Source organism: Mycteria americana, chromosome 5 (genome assembly GCF_035582795.1).
Source record: "Mycteria americana isolate JAX WOST 10 ecotype Jacksonville Zoo and Gardens chromosome 5, USCA_MyAme_1.0, whole genome shotgun sequence".
Classification (NCBI taxonomy): domain Eukaryota; kingdom Metazoa; phylum Chordata; class Aves; order Ciconiiformes; family Ciconiidae; genus Mycteria; species Mycteria americana.
Window position 1 is genome coordinate 32,324,795 of NC_134369.1, and position 23,648 is coordinate 32,348,442.

At 41.4% G+C, this 23,648-nt stretch overlaps 1 protein-coding gene across 1 annotated transcript in view; it reads right to left on the bottom strand.

The window, feature by feature from the left end:
- Positions 1-23,648, bottom strand: part of SPTBN5 (spectrin beta, non-erythrocytic 5) — a 102,928-nt gene that overhangs the window by 75,191 nt on the left and 4,089 nt on the right. Inside the window, 15 exon segments of the mRNA XM_075501621.1 lie at positions 613-900; positions 1,580-1,831; positions 3,069-3,199; positions 4,853-5,005; positions 5,733-5,924; positions 7,104-7,310; positions 8,502-8,702; positions 9,608-9,761; positions 10,206-10,438; positions 11,860-11,998; positions 12,987-13,618; positions 16,002-16,230; positions 17,107-17,264; positions 18,494-18,610; positions 19,899-20,066. Coding sequence (XP_075357736.1) covers positions 613-900; positions 1,580-1,831; positions 3,069-3,199; positions 4,853-5,005; positions 5,733-5,924; positions 7,104-7,310; positions 8,502-8,702; positions 9,608-9,761; positions 10,206-10,438; positions 11,860-11,998; positions 12,987-13,618; positions 16,002-16,230; positions 17,107-17,264; positions 18,494-18,610; positions 19,899-20,066 — 3,254 coding nt within the window.

Consider the following 23,648-nt stretch of genomic DNA (forward strand, 5'->3'; position numbering starts at 1 on the left):
AGGGAATATGAATTCTCTTTCATCAGAGCTCTTTGCTCTCTTGGCAGTGCCTAGACTTTAAGGTTCCCTCCCTCCCTTTCACTCTTTTCCTGCTAGCCGTGGTTGTGAACTACAAAGTGCAGCTAGTTGTTTGCTCAGGGATACATGCTGGAGGCAGTAGGTGAGATTTCCCCATCTGGACTGAAAGCCCATATAAGCAGCCTTTCCCATTAAAAGGGGGAGGAGGGCCAACTCAGTATCTGGAACTTCATAACAGTGCAGAAGGAGAACTGAAGATGATGGCAACTGGAAGCATGAGGCCTGAGAAGGGAAGAACTGGGGGAACTGAAATAAAGTGCAGATGGCACTATCTGAGTGTCAGGAGAGCTTGTGGAATACTACTCCAAACATACAGCTTGCCCCTTCCCCCTCCATCAGCCATCAGGATAATATGCAAAAGCTAACTGGATTTGGTGTTCCACAGTCTCCTTTTGACACTAAGTTTCAAGAGCATTTGAATAAACTCTCAGAATCACTTTCATACACAATTTAGGTACATGACAGACCTGTTTCATCTTCACAGTACTGTTGTCATATCACCCCACTCTGCCCACCCTGAGAGAATCTCTCTACCTTTCTTTCTGAGACCTAATTTCTTTCAGCAGGTCCTGATGTTCCTTCAGCAATTGCTCTGCAGAAGCCACGTCCACACCCATTTCTTCACTGCTCAGTTTCTCCCGAATGCCTTCTGCCCACAGCAGGAGCCTGCGGCTGTCTTGCAGGAAGGACTGTTGATTTTGGGCCCACTGCAGAATGTCCCGCTTCTTTTGGGTCTCCAGCTTGAGCTTTGCCAAAAGCATCTCCATGTTCTCCACCTGCTCAGTGATAGCCCTGCTCTCTGCAGGGTTGGTGTCCTTAATCCTTCAAGAGAAAAAAAAATACATTTAATCAGGTGAACACTTCAGGCCTTTAGAGCTTGAACCAATGCTCTTTAAAAGGAATGGATTTGGATATTTACACTTCCATTAAAAAGAAAGTCAGCTAAGGCAACAAATGCTCCACACTAGCAAGAAACATTGGTGCGAATACAGTGTACTGCAGGAAGTGCGTCCCTGTGAATGACTCTGATAACACTGTTGTCGTTCAATGGTTCATTCCCATTGTGAATGTACAGAAAACTTAAAGAAGTAAAAAACTTTAAATTCATATTTCAAATTCAAACTCCTGTGCACACTTCTCTGCTGTCTTTCTTCCTTCATCCTTGCTTCCCCCGATTACGCGCTTTCAGGACCTAACTGATACCTAGTTCAAAATGTGGAAATAACTCCCATTAGTAGAGATGATTTGTTAGAGCCACAAACAATCCTGTGGTATTTATCCTCCTACAACAGTGAAGTTTGGAAGCAATCACTTCACCAATCTCCCAGCCATACTCAAGAGAGATGATCTCAATCCAGCAGGCAAGTCAGTTCTTCAGGTTGCTAGAAAGAGACACTTAAAGAGAAACTTCACAAGCTGCTCATTTTCTTTATAGCCATAACTTACAACATGATCTTAGAGAACTAGCAAAGAATATGGAAACAAAGAGCAGGTTCCTTACGATTTTGCAACACTCCTCAAGTATTCAATTTTCCTCTCTATCACCAGGACCTCTCTCTCAACTGTAGACAGTTTGCGCTTGTCTGACTCCAGCCCAGCGGGTGAGTTCCCTGGTTCCAGAACCCTGAGTTGGACCATCTTGTCTTGCAGTAGTACTCCTATGCTCTGACAGTCCTGAAGAAACGTCCTCACATCAGCCACTCCAATCAGCTCAGAGCCCTTCTCCTCCTTCAGAGTTTCCATGCGTTCCCACCTGGACAGAGATAACCAGATTACTTGCATCTAGCCTCAGCCACTACCCCAAAGCTTGCCTTCACCTAGAGAGCAGATTCAACTTATAGCCTTTGTTATACATGAGCTATATCCTTTTTCTATTCAGAAAAAGTCTTGTATAAAGTTTTCATTAGGACTTAAGTGGGCTGAGGGGGAGAACACTAGCACTCCCCCCCAGCCTCAAAGTTCATCTCAGTGCCATCTCAAGCAAGGGGACCCTGCTCAGGTGACCAGAACACACTGGACACAGTGCCAATAAACAACAGTGGTCAAAATCAGGACCCAGCTGTGCCTCTCAGTTCCAGCTGGGTGGCATGGTGCCAGGAGTACGTACACAATAGGTACTAAACATACTTGGTCGAGTCAAATAGGGTTTGATGTTCCTTTCAGTATTTGTGAAGGGCACCCTCACCCTGACGTTTAAGTAACCAAATCAGCTGCTGCAGCACAATACAGACAGAACTGCTCTGAATCCATAACTGTCACCTGTGGGTGGATTCACGTTGTGCTTTAACACACACACACGAATTGCTGCAGTTTACATATCAGTGTCAGGGCCTAGAAGCACCCCCCAGTCCTGGAGGCATGACACCAGCCTCACGGCCAGCCTGGAGCCAATGCGGCTGAGGGCTGCCCCCTTCCCACTGGTGACATTGGGGACAGGCTGCCAGGCAGCTCTGGGGATTGGGACTCACCTCTGGCCGTGGCTACCATCCTGGCTACCTGCCCTGCTCACCTCCCTGTGGGACTGGCCCTGCATGCTGAGGCCCCTCTGCCCATGCCTGCTCCCCATCCCACCCTCGCTGCGCCCTGACAGTCTGGCCCAGGCCCAAACCTCACACCAAAAATGGGCTCCCTGGCCGGGCCACAGCCCTGCCCCCTCACCACAGACCAGCTGGGCCGTGGGGACTACGGGCTGCCCCCCTGCCTGCCCTGCTCCCTGGCTGCGGCAGTGGGACAGGCCCTGGCTGTGAGGCCCAGCCTGGGCCCCAGGGAGCAGCCCCTGCCCCTTTGCCCCAGTCCCTGTTTGGCAGCGACAGCCACACCTGAACACAGCAAACCTCAGCCACGTGCAAAAACCTTCCCTCAGGCCAATTCTGGGAGTTAAAAATCTATCAGATGGGTATTCTCTCAGTGTAGTCTAGATCGGGCGTGAAAGGTCAGCTCTCTCATTGCCTCCATGAGACAATCCTCTGTTTTATCAGTAGCACCTTTACCTGCTGTTGAGCTCTTCCAGCCATAACTGGATCTCAGAATATTTGCTGGGACTGATCTTTCCATATTTAACAGCCAAGTTTTCAATATCTCCCAGCTGGCCTTTGCCTGCAGCCAGCTCCATTAAAAAGCTCTAAAACAGGAAAGAGATAAGAATGCAGAACATGAGTCTTCCATTTCTACGGACACAATTCTCAATAATCCGTCATGTCCACTCATCTCCCACTTTCACAGTTGGCTTCTCCATTTACCCGTCTGCTGACACCATACACATCTGCACATGTAGTTCCCCTATAGCCCTCCAGACCTCCCCTGGTGTGCACACTATGCCTGTGCACTTATGTCTCACTCCACTGGGATGCAAGTTCATCATCTGGCATTTTTCTTCAAGTGCCGTGTACCATGATAGTTGTACAGGATACCACATCCACAGGAGAAGTTAAAGGGTGTGCTCGTTTTGGCTGGGATAGAGTTAATTTTCTTTATAGTAGCTAGTATGGGGCTATGTTTTGGATTTGTGCTGAAAGCAGTGTTGGTAAGACACTGATGTTTTAGTTGTTGATAAGTAAAGTTTACACTAGTCAAGGACTTTTCAGCTTCCCATGCTCTGCCAGGTGCACAAGAAGTTGGGAGGGGACACAGCCAGGACAGCTGACCCCAGCTGACCAAAGGGATATCCCATGCCATATGCCGTCAAGCTCAGCATATAAAGCTGGGGAAGAAGAATGGAAGGGGAGGACATTAGCAGTGATGGTGTTTGTGTTCCCAAGGAACCATTATGTGTGATGGAGCCCTGCTTTCCCGGAGATGGCTGAACACCTGTCTGCTGATGAGAAGTAGTGAATGAATTCCTTGTTTTGCTTTGCTTGCATGTGTGGCTTTTGCTTTCCCTATTAAGCTGTCTTTATCTCAACCCACGAGTTTTCTCACTTTTCCTCTTCTGATTCTCTCCCCCATCCCACTGGGGGGGAGTGAGCAAGCAGCTGTGTGGGGCTCAGTTGCCGGCTGGGGTTAAACCACAACAGTCCTTTTTGGCACCCAACGTGGGGCTCGAAGGGTTCGAGATAACAACAGATTTGATTGGAATGGGCTAGATAGAATTTATAGCTGTTACTGCTGTTTAGCTATTAATCGGCAGGCTCCTGTGCTTGCCATAGGGCTTGCTTGCCTTACTGTATACTAGAGTCTAGTGCTCGTTAGTGGCTGCTTTTTGCTTTTGCTGCTTGCCATGCTGCCGTGCTGCTTATCGTCTTACTCTGCTGTGCCTGGGAACATTTTGATAACAGCAATGGCGATGCGCCTGGGCTGGCAGATGGCCAGGGCATCGCTGCTGTTTCTGTGCTGCTGTACTGGACAGGCTGGAACTCCAGTACGAACTTGAGTCGAAGGGACTGTGACCTGTGGATGAGTCCATGCGGGAGCAGGACACCCCAAAGCGTCTGTGCCCATGGATAAGCCCCTGCCAGAGCAGGTATAGCTTGAAATGTCTGTGGCCATGGTTATGTCTGTTCTGCAACAGGTATACCTCTGAAGGGATTGTGGCCCAAGGGTAAGTCCATGATATTTGTACAGGATACCACACCCACAGGAGAAGTTAAAGGGACATAATTACATCAGCTTCAATAAGCTTGGCATAGTTTATATGAAAGAAATCTCTGATCCACACATGACTCCATAAGTTGAAATGAATGAAAAGACTCTCTAAACTTCATTTCTCAACTTCATCTATTCTCCCAAGGTCAATCTGATTTAAAAGGTGTCATCTGTGAGCAGGGAAAAGGGGTACCTGATATTGCTGCTGCATGCGCTCCACATTGTCTGCTTGAGGCTGAAGAGATCGGAAAATCTTCTCTTTCTCTTTCATCCATGACTGAAATTCTTCGCAAGAGCTACAGAAGCGGTAATATCCAATCATCTCCTCCAGAGCCTTTTTTCTGTCCTGTAAAACAGATGAAGACTTAATTATTAGTGTAATAACTCCTTGCTGTTTGACGAAAATAAAGATCCTTGCATTTAAACTACAATACACAGGTGGTAGCTTAGTAGTTTTGCCAGACACTGCTGAAAGAGAACGGAACGTGTTACCGTAAGATCACAATACTTCTTCCCAGAGCAACAGTGGTTTAAAAGCATAAGAGAAGCAGTTGGAGAGTGCTCAGCCCCTGACAAGCAGCAAGGCCACTATGCTGCTTGCTGCTGCTGACTAAAGATTTTCCTCAGTAATCTCAGAAATATGTAAAAGTACCATACAACATGTTTTTGTTGGTCTTTAGGGCAGGATTACGGCAGGTGGGAGTGAAAAGTAATAAATGGAGAATGCAGATTATGGTTGTTTATTTTTTCTGGTATCAGGTAAGACAGCCCAAAGATTTAGGAGCTGCAGCAAGCAAACATTGGGGGGGCGGGGGGGAAAGATTACACAAAAGAATCCACTCTTCATAAAGTAAAAAGACTGGAAGGTAAATGGGAAGTTTGCCAATATAAAATGCATTTTGATACAAAACTTCAGTGATAATCTCAAGCCTTGAAGTCCCACAGGACTTCACAGGATTGAGGCACATTATTAAACTGAAAAGCAGAAGCCGGCACAGCACTTAACCTCACTTTGTATTGTCTTGGACTTGACTATTTTTGTGACCTGCAAAACATTGGAGGGAATACTATACCTCAGCCATGCTCTGTAGATTTTCATAAAGTGAATCTATTTCATCTTGGGTCTTCCAGATGTTCTCTGGAAGAAAATGAACATCTGCACTGGAGGTTCTAGGGAATGCATTTTCAGATGTTGCCCAGGTTCGACTGAATGGTAGCTTAGTAGTCTTTTGATTTAAGCCACTTGGGGCTTCCGCCTTCACCATCTGTTAAGCAAAATTTGACAGAATCAATGGGTGAATATTTCTGATTTGGATAAAAATTTCACATAGAAGGAAAATTTGGACTTGCTAGTTCAAATCACAGCATTCTGACCCTTTAAACAAAACATTTCCAGTATTTGTTTGAATCTGTTTCCTTTGTTTTATTCTGAAAGAATGAACCAAATAACTGAAAGACATTTTCACTTTGTTTAAAGAAGTTTCATTTAGCTCATTTTAAAATATATTGATTCAGTAAAAATTCTCATTTTGCGCCCACATCAAGGTGGTTTGTTTTGTTTTTTTTTTACATTTTAAAATTGCCAGCAAACCAAGGAATCTACTATGCTCACAGTTCTATTTGTGGTGATGTTTTAGTACCTGAACATTTCCAGTTTCAAAGCCTGTGAGTGCCCTAGTGAATAAATGCTTTTATTTGCACATTGATACCATCTCATCACATGCTTTTTCATGTTCAATAACAAAGCAATACAATTTTTGTTCTAACAAAATATAATGTTGGAATGATAAGGTAAAGGAAAGACACAAGGTGGTGCTCATAGCTCTCAAACTGGTTTGGCTAAACATTGAGTAATCACAGGAGTCTGAAAGAAGCAAGCTATGAAATGTGTCATTCATCTCCCCTGACTTCTGTTGTCAAATGAACTGATCTCAAGTCAAAAGTTCCCTTTCTAGTCAGTGGAAAAGAGGGACATCTGCAGAGGTTGACTTCATCCCATGTGCCTTGAACATACATCCTGGGATGGTATGAATTGCGCCTGGAGCTGTGGGATGGTTCATCGCTACATTAGGATGCCGAAAGTATTTGTAAAGATGTTTAGATTAAATATCTGCTTTTTAAAGCTGATTGAAATGAATAATGTTATGAGAATAAAGAGCCAGAAGGTATTTGTGAGGACCAGTAGAGGGAACTAATATAGACGAGCATATTTCTAGCATTTCACAGAACACTAACTAGGTGGGCTACGAGTGGTCAATGAACTTCTTTGTCATCTAAAAATTTGCTTCAATTCTCATTAAAAATGTCTTCTGAATTAAAAAAAATGCTCTTGTTCAGGTAATTTGGAATATTCTATTCCAGCAAAATAAAAATATTTTACATAATTAAAAACCATTTCATTTACAATCTTCAACAAAATGTGACACAACCCCTCATCTACTTACTGCAGCTGGAGCTTGCTCTGCTGCAATGTCAGCCTGCTCTTTCAGGCGTCTCATCTCAGAGGAGTAGGCTGCAATCTCCTTCTCCAGGCGCAAGTGACGATGCAACAGTGCTTCGGCGCTCGATTCATCTTTACCATAGTCCTTGCTGGCCAGAAGAGACTGCCTTTCTCGCAACCATGAATTTGCTTCATCGACGTCAGCAAAGTACTGAAGGAGCACAGGGAAGAAAACACTTGGTTTCATCCTGAAAGTATCATATCCAGCTCCTTCTTCTTTTGAAAATAATGAATAAGGCAGAAATGCCATTAAGTCTGTAGCTGTAAGGTTAATTCCAGGTGTTGTGAAAGCTATGAATAAGGTAGCTGTAAATCTGTGATGTATTTCATGATCACTTCAAGCACAGATAATTCACAGAATCACAGTGAGTAACTAGATTCAAGGATTGCCTATATAACTCTTTAAAAACTCCTAACTAACTAAAACTTTACGGTGCTTATTAGCAGTGGTAAAAGGAACCCACAATGTACAACGTTGGTAGGCGCCACGTAATTCCAACAGATATTTACTAAAGGTTCTAAGGAATAGTCCCAACAATGAACAATGAACTCAGTCTACAACAAAAGCTTCCTTCTTTTTTCCAGAATTTACAGTCTGCCTGGCTATGGCTGCAAAAAAAGAAAAACAAGATTTTGACATATAGAATAAAGGTACAACAGAAAAAAAGAAAACCCATAGTAGTGAAGGAAAAAGAAAGAAGAACTAAAACACCATAATGATGTTAAACTTACTAGACAGAAGAGAGAATTTAGACTTTGTCAAGAACAAAGCTGTTAAGTTTTGTTCAAGCATCTCATGGGAACAACAGACTGAGCAAAAAACTTAGGAAAGGGAGACTAAGAATAGCTGAGATACTATTATGTGATTTGTGAGTTCTGCTTTTATAAGAGGTCTTTATTTGCAGATGTGTGAATGTTTGTAGGTGTAAAAGTGTAGATCAGAATGGCAGGGTCAAACGTTTCCCAGGCTTTGGGAAGTTCATGGTCGATCCAAGTCTTATGGAATGTTTCTTTTGTTGTTGGTTTTTGGGTGGTTTTTTCATGTTAGAAAAATGTCACACAGCTACCCAGATCCCATCCTCAAAAAAGACTCTGCATCAGCACTATTATGTGAGCTATTTCCATTAGCTCACATAACTTTTTAACTTAAAGCAACTCCCAGCTGCTCAAATCTCCTGCCTGGCTGGCTTGCAGGACGATTGAGACTTTGCTGCCAGAGATCTTTTTGAAGACCAACACCTGAAGGCTTCCTGCCACTGTTGCCCTGCATGCGGGGGCATGGGGCAGAACTGAACCACATCCATGTCCCCCATACCACACAGTACAGCAGAGCCCTGCTTACCTGCTTGATGAGAGCAGCTGCCTGCAGGCGGCTTTTGCGATCAGCCACCTCATCTTGGAGCTGCTGCCAGAACTTCTGGAGGTTGTCTGTCTGCCTCAGAATGTCCTCCTGGTGTGTGGGGTTCTTCTGGCTCAGCTCCCAGCCCCTCCTCATCACATCTGCACATATGGCCCTGTGGGAATTGCACTCCGCTTCGAGAGCCTAGCAGAAGGACAGGAGACATGTCGGCACAACTTACTCCCCATCAGCTGAGAGTGAAGAGGGTGTCCTATTCTCCGCTACTGTAATACATACATTTCCAAGAGCCCTGTGTCTTATGCATGCCTATGACTTTTCCCTGAGCCCTGAGGTGATTGCCCCTTGTCTCTCCACACACAAGTTACTGTCCTACTTTTTGCCTTTGATGTGAAGCTTGTTATGCAGTCTTCGCTGAAGGAGATAGTTGTTTGTCATCCACCAATTCAGCTGTCTTATGCCTTCCAGAAGCAAAAAATACACAAACAAATGCACACAAATGTGTATTAAAATTACAGAAGAGGCTCCTGTTTCAGTTTTGTCATGCAAGTTCTCAAGTTCACAGGTCTCTTCACTTGTTCACAGTGATTCTTTGCCATAAGAAGGTAGTAGCTCGTATAGCTAAACTTTTGATGTTAGCCCACAGCAAGCTCCTAAGGAAAGTGGTTACAGATTTGTAAGCTCACACAATGTTATCCATCCTGCCTGCTGATATCTGTCTTCTTTTCACCATCTCTTTCTCTCCCCACATCTCTCTTGGCCAGGAAAGGTGGGTGGGAAAAACAAAAACTGGCAACCTTTTTTCCCCTCCCATCCAAAGTGAGCTAATATGGAGCCCAGTGTCTTCACTAGAAGTCGCACTTCTAGCCCAGTATGAAGCATAGTCCTTCTCTACCCTTTCCTTCCCCTCTTGGGGAAAAATCCCTACCCTATACATTTTTTAAAGATTCCAAACACTGGTCATGACACTTGAGGTAATGAATGGTTTGACAGCTTTCTTACAAGTGCTGCTCTGACTGAACTGAAAGACATAGGTGTTCTAAAATCTTGTTATAATACAAAGACAAGGCACCACCAGCAAAGTAAGATACCTTGTGCTTCTGAATAGAGGCTCTAATCTGGCTGACATCTTTCCCTAATGTTGTTGTTCTTGCTAGCTTCCATTTCTCAGAGATCCATGATTCTTCCTCTTTGCAGTCACGGAAGAATTCAAAAAGCTTCAAAGAGTCTTCTAGCTGAGATTTTCTGAAACAAATAAACAAACAGTATATCTCAGTCAGAATTAGGATCCCATGGAGACAATGGTAGCATAAATAAAGACGAATTTAGAAAATCCAAAATTTGAATGATTTTAACTCCTCTTTGTCAGAGATTAATTTATTCTTGGAACAAGGCAAAGGAAATAAAAGTACATTTCCCTATTCCTCTAGAATATGAGGAGATAATCACATGCTATTCAGACTTCACATAAAGCAAGTCATAATAAATGCTGAGAATGAAGCTATTCTTCATCTATGAAAGCGAGTGATCTCTTTCAGTCAGCTGCAATCAAGACACTCAAGTTGCTTGTGTTATGTCTTTATAAATAGAGAAATGAAAAATTTCAAATGCTGGGAATCTGCGTCTTCTGATTAAGGGAGTGATTTGCCATCCTAATCAGGAAGAACAGAGCCATAAGCACAGCCCTACCGTGATTTGCTCACAGCTATAAGGTTCTGATACAGATGGCGAAGCATCTGAACTTTCACATAAAGCATTTCTGGTTTAACTGTGCTGTCCTTGCTGATTTCTGCTGTCCTTTGGGTGATGTGTGTCAATCTGTCATCATAGGAAGAGATCTGCGAGTCAACCAAGTTGTGCTTCTGCAGCAAATCTACCACTTCCAGGAGCTGCTTCCCACAGTCCTGGGAATTCACTAGCACCTGCAAACACAGTGAGAAACAAAAGGCATTGGCAGAGAGTGCATCCTGGGGCTCAGTACAAAGAAATCAGTTGAAAGGTTCCTGTTGACTGTTATAGCTTCTGAATGTAAAAGAATGATGTCAGCTAGATAATGCTGAAAAGCTGCCTAATTAGAGGAATCGTACTTTTCTTTCAGTTTCACAAGCTAATAGAAACTCTGGATTGTTGCCATCTACTACAGTGCAAGTAATGGTGTCTTCAAATAAGCATCTGTTTTCACACCTAAGTTATTTCTACTGATTAAGCACTCAAGGTCTCGGAATTTGTGGGCGCAAGGAATAGCCCTTTGCTATACACCCATCTGTAGGCAGATTGATTCACAGTTTGTATTTAGAGAATTCTACAATATCTCATTTTATGGTATGTATTGACTGCAATGTTTTTTTGTTTTATGAACTTACTTGCCTTTGCTATCTAAATAATGAAAATAAGTACTTCATAGTATTTAACTGGTGGCGATGAAGGTACCAAGTGCTTAAAAGTCTGTCTTCTTTCTAATTGTATCAATGGATACAGTTATCAATCCTATTGTAGAATGTTATCTTTCCTTGCCAATCTTCTCCCATATCCTCAGGCTATCATGGTTCCAACAACATTATTACCACTAGGTTTTTTTTGCTTACTAACACTAGGAGAGAAAGATTCATAACTTAAGGATAGCTCTTATCTTCAATTTGAAATTCACAACTTCATATAGCCTGTTGACTCTTTCAACTTAGGTACAAGGCGACCCATTGTCATAAGGATTTTTCTGTCTTTAAATAAGACAAGGCAAGACCAAAGGATGTATATATACTTCCTGCCATTACAAAATCAATATGAAACCAGTTATTTCCTGTGCTAAAGAGAAGACTTTGGGCTCTGACACTCTGGTAACACTTGGAAATTCTTGCTAAAAGCAATTACTGTGCATTTTTCTCTCTCACAAGTTTAGATACATGAGAGCCAGACATATGCCTGAGCTAATCCCCACCTGTATAATCTCTGGAGGTACTTCCAGAAGGTAATTCAGAAGAATTATGTGGAATGGGAACAGGAGGCTGTTTTATTCCACTTTTGCTTTTACACTTCTAAATTTGGGTGAGATTATTTCCCATCTTTATTTTACTACATAACTTGAACCTGTAGTGCACTCCCTGTAATATCATATCTGGCTTTCTGATTAGGGAGAGCCCCTGTAGCAAAGCCTGTTTTTTCTCATGTAGTTACCTTCAATGATGAACTGAAATGCACAGTTAGGCATCTAAGTAAAAATAGTTTATTTTTTCTATAGCTGATAGACTTATCTTCTGTTGGTTCCAGTCCCTCGAACATGGGGGCTTTTTCAGGGACACGCACTGGTAGCCGTGCAAGCTGTGTGCTGGTTGAGAGAGCTCAGTACCTGCAGCTCTTTCAGCTCCTCCGTAATGGCATCAATGTCCCTCAGGAGGCCCAGAACTTCCTGCATGGTACCCAAGGAGTGTTGTTGTCTCTGCAGCTGATCCAGAAGATCTTGCCATTGCTTTGAAATGCTGTTTTGCCTACAAAGGAAGGGAGAGAAATGACCAATTGGGACCAAAGACTTTGGGTAGCACTGGGAGATTCTCAGTGCTTGCGGCTTTAGAGGAGCTAAACGAACACATGTAACTCTTGCCACTAGTGCAAGAGAACAGGCCATGATCACAAAACAGGTCAAAACAATGTTGTTATCTAATTAGTGTGATCATGGGGAGGAATTTTGATTAGCACATCAACTGTCATTGACTTTTTTAGTTTAGACATCTTTTTTTTTTTTTCGATCATCCTACCTGACATCCCACATTGCTTTCATCTGATACAATGGAAAAAAGAAGTGGTCTTTAAATGGCTGCTTAAAGTAAAAAAATTAATCTAAACCATATCATGAGTCACAATGTGATCTCATAAAGAGTTTGGTTTACTCTTTTATAAGTGTTTTTCTTCATTTTCCCACAGGTTTCTGATTTTGTCTGAACTTAGAAAAGCATTTAAATACCACAAGGGAAATTATTTGTATGGCATTCTTAGCCATTCCCAAATCAGGCTATATTGATAATCAGAGAAGTCATAATTTCTCAAGATTTGCTCCAAACTGGAGTCAATCTGAGAAGACTTTGTGCCTTAACTAATCTGTATCTCCTCAAACTACACACTGAAAAAGAAATGTGTTGATTTGGAAAAAAATGTATCCCTCTAAGCACTTTTGATGGAAGATAGGATTTTTGGCAGAACAAGTATTTTCATATATAATGAAATTATCTTAATACTCTTTTTCACCAGAAATCAGTCTGAGGGTTTGATCACTCAAGAAAAAATTTTAAATTTTAAAGATGATGAAGCATTTGTCTTATCTACTGAAACTGTTCACAGGTAGAAGAAACTCCTGCCAGTTCTACTCATGAGGAGCAGAGCTATGATTCATAGCTACAGTTCCTTTTTTTCCACCACACACCACAGAATTTCAGCTAATTTCAACCTCCACCACTGCACAGTCTCACAACCATCACTCACTTCTTCACGATTTGATCTTTGCCATGATAGTTCTCCTGGCTGATGACAGTGGCCATTTCATCCAAAGCTGTGAAGCGTTCCCTCCTGGGGAGTACATCTGCCACAATGGCTTCCAGCTTCTTACTGGCAGCCTCCATCCTGTCTGCACTCTCCGGCCAGAAGTCCTGCTTCCCAATCACTTTCCTCATGTCTTCCAAGTAGGACTCACGCAGGGCTGCCTTCTTCAGGAACCTCTGGGCTAGCTGTTCCAGTCTTTCTAGCCTCAGCATCTCCTTCTGCAGTGCTTTTCCCCGGTTGTGCTCTGCCTTTTCCAGGATAATCCAGTGCTTTTCCACATCCTGCAGCATCCTCCCCTCCGGGGGCAAGTATGGCCGTTGGTTGTTGGCTCTCTGCTTGGTCCTGATGTTGAAGAGATGAGCTTCAATTATGCCCTTCTCTTGATATTTTTGGGGTTTCTCCACAGTGCGGAAGGTCTTGAAGTTGGCCATGAGCAGCCACATTTCTTGAAGAGAGTTGGGGAAATGACGGTCATCCAGTTCCGTCACCTTCTGTTTAATCCATTTCAGCAGGTCAGAGACCAGCTGCTCATATAGAAGCTTCAAGTCATCTATCTCCTTCAGGAAGAACACGATCTGTGATGGGAATATAAAGTTACAATCCACATAAGAAGCAGAATGAAGCAAGGTGAATGAGCAGAAAACAACATCTTCATAAACCAAGCTTAGGATTCAAATAGTTGAATATGTGTCAAGAAAATAGTATTTAACAAGCAGGTTGCCACAGTCATCTCATTTTTATACCAGTGTGGTGATAGCTGGCACATCTGAGGCCAGGTGAAATCCTAGAATAACCTTCTCTAAAGCACAGCTAAATAAATATTATTTAATGATTAATTTAAGTTTTTATTCAAGAAAAGGTTAATTTTGGAATAAAAAGCATGCATGTGGAGACTGTCAGCAGTTCCTATGCTGGCTGACTAGAAAGCAAGAATCCTAAACTGAGGGTTCAGATTTTTTGTTTCACAACAGAAAAGAAACAGATTTTTTTTTTTCCCCATTCTCATTCCTAAAAACAAAAGAATTCTATCTATTATGCAATTACACCCTCTTAGCTTCACCATCGTAGGCTGTAGGAGACCATCTGACAAGATCCTGGTTCTCTCACATGCCTGCAGCAGGCTGTGGTCTAACAGCCCCTTCTCAATCTCTTCTGTTGGAGCTGTTTTTCTCTATATAAATTATTAGAGAATGTCTCGTAGCCAAAGAGGGGTTTGGTAAGGATGTTAACTCTGATTCAATACTAATTTTCCAAGTTCAGGACATTTGTCTGTTTCATTTCAAGTTCAGGTAAACACTGGAGCAAACATTTAAAGTGAAATCCATAATGAAATAAAAAGTGGTATAATAAAATCATCCTTTCTTTCCATTTTACATTTTTTTCCATCTTTGTCTTTTTACTTTATATTTTTTCCTCACCCTAACTTAGTAGTCCTCCTGCAGGCTTCCTTGACACATTCAGGCTTCCCTCCCCAATCCTATTAGTAAATTCAGGGCTGCCTATTTGAGGAGACTAAGGACATGAAGAGATTAACATCCATTTAGTTCTCCTCCTGAATGTTTGTGTGTGTCAGTAATGCAGAAAGACAGAAACGCAATATGAGAGACAGGCTAAAAATAGGGAAGGAGGCAAAGAGAGAAAAAGAAGCAGGTAAGTTGAGAGAGAGAGAGAAAAAATAAAGCATAAATATACCTATACAAAATGGAAAAAAATGGAGCACAACAAGAACTGAAAAAGGACAGAGTAAGAAATACCCTTTCTGGTTTTTCCCATAATACAACAGTTACGGCCTATTTGAAACTTATAGTTCCTCTAATACACGCTTGGTGACTCAAGGACTATTTCATGTTGATCAGAAGAAAAATAATGTCTCCTGGCCGAAATCCAGAGACTCACGTGTAGACCACTGCCCACTCTCCTCGCTGACGTCCAGTCTTTGTTTGACCGAATTCCAAGTCCTGCTCTCATCTAATGCTTCTCTTCAGAGAACGTCACTGTTACTGATATATGTTTTGGGATCATCTTGTTCTTGTCCCAGACCACTTTGTTAGCTGACCAAACCCTGCTTTGCAAAAGCTTTTCACCTTGTTGCCACCAGGGAAGTCTTAGTTTGGATTTTTGTGCCTCCCATTAAGCAATATATTCCCCCTCTAAACCGCACAGGCAGTTCTCCGAGTCCAGATGTTCATGTAGGACCCATCCTGGGTGTGTAGGTTTTCTGCGCACTATTTGTTTTGTATTTTTGACAAAACCAGAATAGGTTATTCTGAAGGTAGAAAAAAAATTCTCACTAAGGAAAGTGGTCTTCAGTGGAAACACCACAAAATTCCTTCAGTTTTCCATCAACAGGATGCAAGTAGTTTTTAATAAAACTCTTGATCATATGTGAGACAAAATGTATGTGGAAACTGAAAAAAAAAAATTCTTTTAGCTTTGGGATTTTCTTTCCCTAGGAGTCTTTCCCCTTCTTTTGCACTCCCTCTTTTTTTTTTTTTTTTTTTTTTTTCATTTTGTACCTGACCAAGGAGTTAGAAAGAAAGGATGAGGATTTTCACAGGAAATAAAAATCCAAAGTAGTCTCATAGAATAAGGGATCATCTTTCTTATTAAATCAGAAAATTGTTGACTAGGTCTGCTTTTGCCTAGCAGTAATCCTCCCAAGATTAAGAGATCTGTATGCCTCAAACTGCCTTGGAGCCACATCAGTTCTCAAACAGAAACTGTGAGGTCAAAAAGGGATTCATTTTCAGCGAGATAAACGCAATCCCCTTTAGAGATCAGAGAGTCTACAGACACTTCTCAAGATTCAAGTGACGATAAAAGGTCTTTCAAACGGGTGTGCCATTTGATGCAGTTCAAATGATTCTGAAGTTGAGCTTGCACAAAAAAACCCATTTCCAACATAATTTTAGCTTTACATATTTAACTTTTAACTTCTGAAGATAGCGATGCACTTACTTTGGTAAGTCGCTTTTGTATTGTCTGTCCTTGTTTCAGTCTGGAGAAGTAGTGGTAATAGAATGACACATAAGTCATGATGGATCTCTCATCTGGGTAGGGCACTGCCACATCCTCAGCATCAAGCAGTTTGCTGATTCCTAGCTCTTTCTCAGCAACATCGAAGGCATTGTTCAGATTTTTGATGGGCTGGTCCTGCCGCAATGAGCTATAGTGGATAAGATCAGGCCTGGGCAAGGAGAAGAACAGGGCGTGGAGGGGAAGAAAGATTTATGTTTGTCATAAGTTCTTTCGGATTATAAACCATAAACTGTTTATTAGACTAAGGAATGTGACATTAATGCTGAAATTACTCTGTCTGACCCTGAGCTTCATTCAAGAGCGTCACCCTTTGCCTACATAACAGGAAGAAAATTGTCCCTTATGAAACTGAAGTACCACTTCCAGCAAATCTCTGCCCTTCACTTATTTCTCCTCTTCACTGATGTGTGAAAACCAAAGCCCACTAGAGAGGCAATTCTGAAAAGGGAGGTGACTCCCAGCTGGGGAAGTTACAAGATCCCGCCGTGGTATCCTGGCAGAAGATGCAGCAGAACTGTTAATGGGAGAAGAAATGTTCAAAGTTCTCCCAGGTGGTTTCTCTCTCCTGCCTTGGGCTGTTTTCTTCCCATTTTTTCAAAGGGCCAGAAAAGGGAGGAAGAAAGAGACTGAGAGGTTTCTTACTCTGTTACACTTGAACCAGAAGGTATACATGCTTACAAAGTTCATACAATAAAACCAGTCTCTAAAATAATAACTTTTGAAAAAGAACAATGGGAACATGGCTGAGTGGCTAAGACCAAATAATGGGCAGCATTGTCCAGATGTGTGATATTCCCTTGGAAATTCGATTTTATGCCCAACAAAAGGAACTACCAAGCAGGAGCTTTTAGTCCTTCCTCAGAGAGAATATCCATTTAAAAAAGGAGAGTCTTCAGTGAGAAAGGGCAAAGGGGGAATTTGACGGTTTCTTGACAAATCCTTGTAATTCAGAACCTGGAACAACTTGTGCCAGAGCTAGAAACAGCAATGAGCAATTTGTCCTGAACTGATCCATCAGATTTACCTGTGAGCATGTATGAGTGCGTTGAAGGCCAGCCCATCACTCCAGCTTTTGGAGAAGTCCTTCACATTCACATTGGAATAGCTGGCAGTTTTATGCTGACACCAGAGTAGTAAGGCTTCATTGGCAAATAGAACATCAGCTCTGCCTCCAAATTCTTCCTGTGAAGAGAGCAGGGAAAAGAAAAATCAGTGTGAACAATATACGGAAGTAGCATCAGTGGGTTTACGCTTATGTTCCCAAAGATCACTTTGTATTACTTCTGTCCTATTCACAAATCCCCTCAAAGTCATGACGTGCAGACTGTGTCTGCCATAAAGGTAGAATGATTTAACATGAAAGCAGAAGTTTTCTATTAAAGTAAAAGTGAATTGAATGAACTCAGAAATTATAATGTGAAATGCAGGTGTTAAAAAGTTTCTAAATGTTTCTCTTCTGCAAGGTTTGTAGAAATCAACTGGAAAGCAAGTCTCAGTTTATTTGCTTCCTTAGCTGTGAACTAGAACTCAGAAACAAAATATAATGTATCCAGGTCTAATGTTAGAAATTATTAACTTTGATTTCATAATACCTTCATAGGATCTTATCTTTCATGTACTTAGAGTACATGTTAAATAATTAAAAAAAGAATACTTTTCTTCAGTGAAAGAGCAAAGGAGAAGCATGCAGTTCAAATCTAGAGAGAACTTTCATCAGATAAATTCTTTCTGGAGTCAAAAGCCAGTAAAAAGTTTGTGGAAGAGAGTGAGGAACATGAATATCCTGTCTCCAAGTTACTGTTTTCGTCTCTTTGAGAAACTATAAAATGGATTCATTAGCAGAAGTCTTATGAGGAGCGGCTGAGGGAGCTGGGCCTGTTTAGCCTGGAGAAAAGGAGGCTGAGGGGAGACCTTATGGCTCTCTTCAACTACCTGAAAGGAGGTTGTAGAGAGGTGGGGGTTGGTCTCTTCTCCCAAGTAACAAGTGATAGGACAAGAGGAAATGGCCTCAAGTTGCGCCAGGGGAGGTTTAGACTGGATATTAGGAAATTTTTCTTCACTGAAAGGGTTATCAAGCATTGGAACAGGCTGCCCGGGGAAGTGGTTGAGTCGCCATCCTGGAGGCATTTAAAAGACGTTTGGATGAGGTGCTTAGGGACATGGTGTAGTGGTGGTCTTGGCAGTGTTAGGTTTATGGTTGGACTCGATGATCTTAAAGGTCTTTTCCAACCTATATGATTCTGTGATTCAATTGCTTTTAGAAATCGCTGGCTGAGTAACTGGGTAATATTATAAGACCTGCATGATCAAAATGGGCAGGAAACATCATCAAAATGGTCCTTGCTGGCTTGAAACTCTAAAAAGTCTCTGAAATACTCTAATCAGGCAAAAAGACAAAGACACTGGTTTACCTTATCAAGTTTGATAGACGAAATCTGAAATCGAAGTATAATGATCCAGATAAGTCCCAGGATTAAGGTTCTGTCACCATCTACAATATTCTCAGGACCAATCACTTTTACTTGTACCTGCTAATAAACCAGTATCTGTTCAGCATAAAAGTACTCATGTCCAGCTCTCTGAAAGACGTATCTGTGGAACAAGCTGTTATTGAAGAGGGTATTCAGGCTGTTTTCTTAAGGAAACAGGTTTTATGCAAACTCTTCATTTGTCTATATACCTGCGAGCTCCCATGTTCACACCCTAGCTCTTACATGCACCAAGGATAAGTTTCAGCAAAAGCCTAGGACAGGGATGGTGGTCTCAAAGATTTAAAGTTCCTATAAGGGTTTTGAAAACTGGTGTTTAAGGAGAGGAAAGACACACAATTGAGTGCTCCTTTCCTCCAAAGGAGTGACGGCAGGGCAAACTCAGAGACCGCCTCCTCTGCCTGGTCTCCAGCCAGCTAGTCAGCATATAGTTCTTGGGCTCACCAAACAGTACAAACATCCTACTAAGCAAGCCATGGCTGCCTTCTCCAGTATTACTTGAGAAGCAAGCAGGATTGTAGTTTATGCCAACAAGGCAATATCTCTTCAAGAAGTCTGAGCATGCTATACCAGCTCCTGCTATCTGCATGATCCCCTCTCTGGAGGCTGGCCTCATGTGACAAGTGGTGGTTGGCTGGTCCAGCTGGCAGAGCCTGGATGTGCACAGACCACTGGGCCTTACACGGTGTGTACCCTTAGCAGGCATGTGTCAGCTGGAGCCCCGTGCTGTATTGCATTTGTTTTGTAATTAGCAAAAATTCAGACATTATATACTTTCCCACACCTGCTGCTATGAAACGCCCCTGCTCCTTTGGAATTCATAGCACAGAGTTTTGTGTGATGATTTTCCAGAGAGGTCTACAATAAATTGCTTGCTTGGAAAAGAAAATAAATGACATACTAACTTGTAGCTGAAATGAGGATGCACAACTGGAATAAATAAAACTACTGCAATGACTTCCTGAAACTGCTAGAATCAGAGCTCTAAAAATCTCCATTTTTATACCAGGTAGCTTCACCTTTGCTTAATGATGTTTGCTCTTCCCTAACATCTGGGAAAACGTAACACCTACAAACATACAGAAATGCAGTATGTTTTCATTTAGGTGTGACTTGTTTTGGGGGAACATTAACTGTTTATAAGTAATATTACTCAAATAACAAAAAATTCAAATCTGATTACTTTTTTTCTTTTAATAAAACCCCTGGCCTGTCTTCAAAGAATATCTTATTGTATATTAGAGGGGGAAATCATAATGAACATATACTATAATTAGTTAGTAACATACAGAAGCTATTGTGATCTCTAATACCAATATTCAGTTACCTTGGATTTCAGAAATGCGATGGCTTTGCTGTTGTTCTCTAGAAAATGCACTCTCATCTTTCCCCGGTTTGGTCTGGGCAAAGTTTCTCCAGAGAGCAACTCCAGGAGTTGCATGAGAGAGATGCCATCCTTCAAGTCTGTGTAAATATCTTCTATCTCAACCTTTACCTGCGAAGACCAGTCAGACAATACAGACTCTGGCTGAACATTTGGCCCGTGGAACCCTCTGCTTCTAATACTAAACAAACAACTCATTCTTGCTGTTTCACCGAGTCTTCTGTATGTCAGTGCATATATGCGAAAAGTGATGAATCTTAATTCACAAAAAATGGCTTTGCAGGAGGACTGACATCATTTATGAAAGTAGGCTGAAGTAAAAAAAAAAAAACAACCAACAAACCAAAACTCACAACTGGCAAACAAAGGAAAAAGCAGGAGATTTTGAAAAATATAAAAAAATTCAGCTTTTTAAAAATCAAACATTTTGGAAGTGCTGACATTTTTTATTTCAATTCAAATTAATCTTTTCAACTTTTTATTCTGACCCATGCATTTTGTTTAAAAATTGAGCTGGTAATCACATTCAATGACTCAGTTTTTACTCCACAGTCTCAATAAAGTCTGTTACATCCTGCTTAGACCTGCGCTACCACCCAAAGTCTCCCTATTTTTAGCCAGAGTCTCCCACTAAGTGAAAGATTAAGATCTTTTACAAAAATGTATTTCATTTCTGCCAGTAGCGAGGTCACCCAGTGCTTGGGTGATACAACATGACATAGCGTGTACTCTGACCTAACAAGAACTTGCCTTGGTCGTTTCCTTTTGGCCTTATGCCACTAGCCATCAACAAGTGGCATTAAAACCCTACCACACACCCAACCATAATTTACTATGACTTTGAAATCACAGTAAATAATCTTTTTGTCTTCAGAAAGAAAAAAATTCTGAAGTTAAGTAGTAGCTTTTAAAATTCAGATAATAGTTACATGTAAGGGAAAAAAAGGACAAGTAACAGACATGCACTTTTTCATTCCTGACCAATTATTAATCAGTTTAACAGATCTTTTCTCCAGAGAAAGAAGAAAACACTGAAAGTGCAAAAGCAACTCAGAGAGACTTTAAGTCCGTACTGTGTGTGGAACAAGAATTTACAATTTTCTCTGACTGATTATCTCCATGAAAAACTCCCTATTTAGTTGCCAACTTTATTGCTTTTTGCATATTTTATAAGATTAAAATTCTGCCTATGGTACATTCCCATTAAAAAGTTAAAGCTGTTATATTCTGTGACACTTCTATAAAAGAAGAATAGTTTCATTTAAATTTGTAAAGACACAGTCTTCATATATCTGCTTTACGCCTCACCCAGCAATAGGTTTAATAGTTTTGTTGCATCATTCTTCTCATAAAGATACCAGTCACAGATTGCTTAACAAATCCAATGCAATAGCATCCTTAGTTCTAGACTTGAAGTAGGCAACAGTGCAACTGAGAATACTGCAGTGTCCTGTAGTATGATCCAATCACGTTAAAGTGTGTGTTGAAAAGCTGAGACTACATTGCTGAGAAGACCTAGATAAGCTGTCAGCCTCTGCACGATTTCTTACCGTATATGGTTTGGAAAGCTCTTGCAGGCTTTTTCCCCCATGCTTTTATGTTACATGAACAAGTACTGTGCAGGAAGTTAAGACTGACATTTTAATCTTTGAACTTGAAGGTGTTTTTAAAATGAGAAAGTATATATATTTATCTGTGGCTAAACAGAAATAATTTCCTACACCATAAAAAGTTTTTCCTACACCATTTAAAAGTTTGTTGTGCTCTGAGGCTGCCTTTGCACCAATCACCAACTTAAAACATTACACTGAAAAAAATGCATCTAGTACTGAAACATCATATAATAGTGATGAGCCAGAATGGAACAAAGAGGCCTGGTCCTTCTTGGTGTCACCAAGGTCCATCTTCATTAATATCAACTACAGACTCTAGAAAAGGGAATTGCGTTTGGATGATGTAATTCCCTACTGTGACACAGCTACACCATTTGTGCCTGAAATTATTTTATCTGCAGTAAGTCTGGAGACATTTGGAATATGTTGGAGTTACCTTGCACACACGAATCAACTGTACACTAGCTCTGAAGCTTTTTGGAAGTCTGAGACGTACTGAAAACAAACTGCTTTGTACTTGCATGGTAGTATGTCTGAAATTGCTAGACTTAAGGCGACTTTTTCAGAGCCATTGAGCGGCAACTCAAGCTGGACTGATGAGGCAAAGCAGAAAGTCTTAAATTTCGGCCAGGCAACTAAGAATTGAGCATCATTTGGGGAAATCCAGACATTTGCAGATACTTTACTTATAGGAAAAAGAAGAGCAAATAAAGACCTTCCTCCGAGATGATCACCAAGATACAGTGGACATCACAATATGACAGGGTTATAAAGTCTACAGAAGTGAACCCTGATTTCAGGGAAGACTGATAACATGGACAATGGAGATGTAAGGTAAAAGATAGAGGCCGGAGCCTCTGGTTAGTCAAAGCCTTCCTTGCTTGCATATATGTGTAATGACAACACTCAGAAAAAATATGTAAAAAGTAACATAAAAAAAATACAGCGGGTGAAATAAATAAAATAAAAACCAGAAAAAAATCCCCAGATTGAAGGAGCTACCTACATTATTCCTGAAGAAGACATTGTTCATCCAGTTGGTGAAGGTTTTCTTTTGCATGGACATACGCTGCTCCTGCAGCTTTTTTATATGATCTTTTTCATATTCAGTACCCATGGTCACCTAGGAAGTCAGAAACTCTGGTGAGGTGCTGAAGACATCTGCCTGGCCAGCTACAAAAACCAGTAACATGCCCAGTGTATGTAGGGAACCCAGCCCCAACGGGTACAAGATTCAATACCACACCCAGTATAATACCTTAATTTCCTTTTGCTTGTACTTTGCACTTTAATTTCACGCAACTTTATTTTTCACTTACTTGAGTTCTCCCTTTTAAAATGCATCTCTAGTTTCAGGATGAAACTGTGACATATACCTATGCAGCTTTACTTTCTTTCTTTCAGTCTCTCCCCAGTCACTTGATCCCATGAGGAGCACCATGGTCTGAAAGCCATCAATAACTTCCTTGGGTGTGCTGGAAGCACATGACAGAGAACTGATCTTAGACCCTGTCAGAAAGAGGGATCTGCAAACCACTTCCAATGCAGTGCTTGAAAGTGCGTTTTGTTCTCTGAGGACTGGTTGAGATGCTGCTGCTGGCTTTCAGACCACAGTATTTCCAACAGAAGTCAAATAGCTGCTTAGAAAGGAAATGGAACTGACTTGGTTCTTTCCTCTCATGAGTTCAGTTTTTGCATATCTGTCACTGTAAGGATGGTGACACAGGTTCATAATCACATGGACAAGGTCCTGGGCTGGGAGTTGGGAAGCGTTATTTCTCTTCCCCAGGCTGTCACAGGCTTGCCTGCCTTATCCATATCAGTGAAAAATTAGGCTCGTAATTCAACACAGCACCCAAGCTGAACATTCAGGAAGATTAGAAAGGAGGAGTCTTCCCTTTAGAGCCTGTGACACAATAAACTGGATTTCAGCTCAACTGAACAACTCTTTTGGAGTCATTTGGCTTACAGTGTAAATCTGGAATAGCAGTGACCTTGCTGTTATGAAGGCAAGAGAATCACTTAAAAAAAAAAAAAAAAAATCAGTGCAAGATCCATAGCTACAGACATCTTTAGTGAC